Consider the following 4,219-nt stretch of genomic DNA (forward strand, 5'->3'; position numbering starts at 1 on the left):
GAATAAAGCAAGATAATGCCCGGGATGGGGCTGGGCTTACCTGGCTCAGCAGCCGGAGGCTGGAGGTGGCTCTGGTGCACGGTTCGAGGCGACAGCTCCAAGCTGGATGTGGCTGTGAGTGGCCTGTGCAATGCAGGGGTACAGGGTGGAAGGTTTGGGGTTTTTTTGGGAGGTGGGGGTGTTTTCCAGGGATGAGGCTGAGTGGCACAGACCCCAGGCTGGATGTTTGCTCCATCAGGGCTGTTCCAGGGTCAGGGAGAGGTTCAGTGAACAGCCAGGCTGGTTGGTAGGGGGAGCAGGGCACTGCAGGTGATGCCACACCAGTATGGGGGGATAAGCCATGAAGTGGGAGATGTGTCCCTCTCCCAGGCAGGCACTGACCCCCGATGGCTCCAAGCAGGGCTCAGGGATCCCACCCAGCCACTGGCATTTTTTAGGAAATCGGCAACATGACGTCCTACCCAAGGCCTGACTCTAACGGGAGGGTAATCATTAGCAAATGTTTGCAGGGCGCTTGTTTAAAAGGGGTGGGGAAGGGGGGGCTTTGCAGCAGCCAAGAACAAAGTGAGGGGGAGTGAAGTGGGACAGATCCGGTACGGCCACCCCCCCCGAACGCCGGGGCCCGGCAGAACTGGAGTCCTGCTTGCACCCTGCCCCAGCCCCCCCGGCCTCCCGTCTTTGCAACTCGCCTTGTAACAACTAACGATGGAAAATCCGAGGCATTTAAGTGGCTCCTGAATCCGCCCGGGAACCGTGATTGAGAGAAGTCAAATAAAATTTGTCATCTTTAAAATGCAGGAGGACGTTAATGGTGTGTTAGCCCGGATGATTAATACAAGCGCCTGCAAACAACCCTCCAACGTTTCCACCCTCCGCCGCAAGATGAATCGCTGGAAAGCGCCGTTAATCGCTAACATACCTTGGGCCCAAAGCCCCTTCCTGCCCCACCACGCTGTGATCGCCATCGCCGTGCCCAGTCTGTCCTCACTGGGAGTAACTGGAGCAAGAGCAGAGGTTGGCCCCAATGTCACCCAGCCAGGCTGGGGCCAAAGCGTGGGATCTGGGAGCCGTCACCCTGGGGATTTGTCTCCCATGAGTGCAGAGGCGAGTGGGACATGTTGTCCCCTGCAGGGCGCCAAGCTGGGCTCAGGTTTGGGGGCTGTGGTACAAGATCCCAGCCCCAGCAGGACCCTCCAGCTGTTTCGTAGCCAGGCTGTGACGGGGAAACACAGGGCAGGTCCCTGTGTCCCCACTGCCCTGTGGTAAATACGATTGTGTGTATGTATAGTATAATTTTTATATATGTGTATGTATGTGTGTGCAGCGTCTGTGCATGGATGTGCAGCATACGTCTGTGTGTAAAAATGCAATGCCTGCAATGTGTATATGCACAGTATGTGTGTGCAGCATGTGTGTGTATGCAATATAAATATGGTGGCATTTTGTGTGTAGCATACGTGTGCTGCCAGCGTGTGTATGTAGCATATAGGGGTGCAGTTAAGTGCATGTGTGTAATGTATTTGTAGGGGGTGTGTGTAGAGCACAGATATGTTTGTGGTATATGTAGGCAACATGTCCAGTGTGTGAGCAGCATACATGCGTGGTGTAACTGCATATGCGTGCAACATACGTGTGTGTGCAGCACATATCTGTGCAACATAGGTGTGTGCCATACACACATGCAGCGTGCCTGAAAGCATGCAGCACACCTGTGAAGCGTGCAGTTGTGCAACACGTGTGCACACAGAACACACGTGGGCAATGTGCCCATGCCCCCTCGTGCCATCACCACTGTCCCCACCATGCCCAGCCCAGCCTCCCTCCAGTGCCTTCGTCGCCTGCTGTCCCTCATCACCCGGCTCCCTCGGTGGAGGCTGCTCATTGTCCGGCTCCGGGTGCTGCCCCGAGCACCCCGCACCGCCTGCACAGCCCGCACCTCCCACTCCGCTCCCACGGGGCCGAGCTTCCCCCGCGTGGGGTCGGGCCGCGCTGGCCCCGGGGCCGGGCGCTCCCCCCGCCAGGTTCTCCTGCTTTTGAGAAGCAAAAAGCCCCCGAGTCACTGCGGCCCCGCAGCGCCCGCCCGGCCCGGCCGTCGGGGCGCCGGCCACTCGCGGCCCCGCCGCACCCACTGCCGCCTTTCGTTCCCCGCCCGGCGCGGCCGCTCTCCGTGGGGGCTCGGACACCCCGGCTCCAGGAACAGGGAAGCGGTGGGAACAGAAGCGAGACGGGGAGGGGGCTGGGGTCCCCCCCGGGTCAGTCCTCACCCTCTTCTCCCTGCAAACAACGAACAAGCAGGAGGCGAGAGCAAACAGCGGAGGTGTGAGCCCAAATAAACTGAGTCAATAGGGCGGCGCACGCCCCCTCCGCCGCCCCGCTCCCCCCGAGGGCCCCGAGCATCCTCCCTTGCCCATTGGCTCCGCGGCAGGGGGGGGCCCGGCTCTATATAAAGTCAGGGTTAGGCGGCACCAGAAGGGGTTAAAAAAAAACCACACCAAAAAACCACAACACACACTCCCCCCCGCCACCAAAACCAGCAAACCTAAAACCCCAAACCCCAACCGCACCAACGCAAACCCCAAAGGCAGCCCCAGGCCGAAGCCGCGCTCCCGCCGCCGCTGCCCGCCGAGCCCGCCCGGTGGGGAGCGCTTCCCGGCCGGCCGCCGCGGCCATGGTGCGCTGCTGAGCGCGGCCCCCGGGGCCAGCGGGGCGGACCATGAACCTGGTGGGGAGCTACCAGCACCACCACCACCACCACCATCACCACCATATGCTGCACGACCCTTTCCTCTTCGGGCCGGCGGCGCGGTGCCACCAGGAGCGCGCCTACTTCCCCGGCTGGGTGCTCAACCCGGCCGAGGTGACCCCCGAGCTCGCCGGGCAGAGCCCTGGTTACGGCCCCGCCGAGTACGGCCCGACCGGCCAGGGGCGGCTGGAGGCTCTCAGCGGCCGCCTGGGCCGGCGGAAAGGGGTCGGGGGACCCAAAAAAGAGCGACGGAGGACGGAGAGCATCAACAGTGCCTTTGCCGAGCTCCGCGAGTGCATCCCCAACGTGCCCGCCGACACCAAGCTCTCCAAGATCAAGACTCTGCGCCTGGCTACCAGCTACATCGCCTACCTGATGGAGGTCCTGGCCAAGGACAGCCAGCCTGGGGACACCGAGGGCTTCAAAGCCGAGCTCAAGAAAGCCGACGGCAGGGAGAACAAGAGGAAACGGGAGACGGTAAGAGGCGAGCCGGGCCCCTGCTGTACCGTTCTTACCGGGCCGGGCACGGGCAGAGAAAGCCCAGAGGGCTGAAGGAGAAAAAAAACAACCTTCTCGGCCTCGCTGGAGCCTTTTTTTTTACCCCAGTCCCCAGCTTATTTTGTTTTTTAAAACGACCCGTGGGCTGGACTTTCGCGGAGGGCTCCGACGGGCCGGCCAGGCTGCTGGGCTCTTTCCCCGATGGATAAACCCCCAGACCGGCCGCGCCGGAGCCTCCCGCCCGTTCGTCCTTCCCCTATCCCGGCCGCTTTCCCGGGACGAGCAAGCGCGGGTGCGTTTTGGAGCAAAGGCGGCCGCTTCTCCCCCTGCTGCAGCGTGCGGGGTGGGAGGTGGGAACCCCAAAAAACCCTCTTTATCCTCGGGCTGGTAAGAACCGCTCGGAGCTGCGGGGTTCGGCTGCAGCCCCGAGGCGGGCGCAAGGTGCGGTCAGCCAGGCCGGGCCCTCTGCTCCGCTTCTGACCGCTCCTTTCTCCCCCCTCTCCCCGTCTCCTCTCCCGCAGCAGCCCGAGGTCTACTCGCAGCCTTTGGGCCACGGCGAGAAGAAGCTGAAGGGCCGGACGGGTTGGCCCCAGCAGGTCTGGGCTCTGGAACTGAACCCCTGAGGGCTGCCCCGCCGCCCCGACGGCGCTCCCCGCTCGCCCCTCCATGTGCAATGTCGGAGAGAGCCCGGCCCGGTCCCCGAAGCCCATCCAGGCGCAGGATGCGGGTACCCGGCCCGGCAGCCCCCCCGCCGAGACGGATTCTCCGCAGGAGACAAGCGAAGGGCGCCTTGTGGGGCCGGGTCCTGCCCGCCCCGTCGGCAGCGGGGACCGGCCGGGCCATTTCTCCCCCTCGCCCCTTCCCCCGTTTGCAGTAATCGTTGCTCCTTCTCGCTGTCAGCAGCGATCGGCGGCTCCTGCCCTCCCGGGCCGGGCTAAAACGGTTTGATTCGTTTGCTGTTGTAAATACGAGCCCCCT

General features: G+C 63.0%; 1 protein-coding gene across 1 annotated transcript; it reads left to right on the forward strand.

Annotated features, from left to right (window-relative positions):
• Positions 1-2,713: 2,713 nt before the first annotated feature.
• Positions 2,714-3,864, forward strand: HAND1 (heart and neural crest derivatives expressed 1; the record flags this gene model as incomplete). The annotated part of the gene is made up of 2 exons (XM_082063457.1): positions 2,714-3,220; positions 3,763-3,864. The coding sequence occupies 2 exons, from the start codon at positions 2,714-2,716 to the stop codon at positions 3,862-3,864; spliced, it is 609 nt and encodes a 202-aa protein (XP_081919583.1).
• Positions 3,865-4,219: the final 355 nt, after the last annotated feature.

This window comes from Streptopelia decaocto (genome assembly GCF_964273445.1).
Source record: "Streptopelia decaocto genome assembly, chromosome: 12".
In the NCBI taxonomy this organism is placed as follows: Eukaryota; Metazoa; Chordata; class Aves; order Columbiformes; family Columbidae; genus Streptopelia; species Streptopelia decaocto.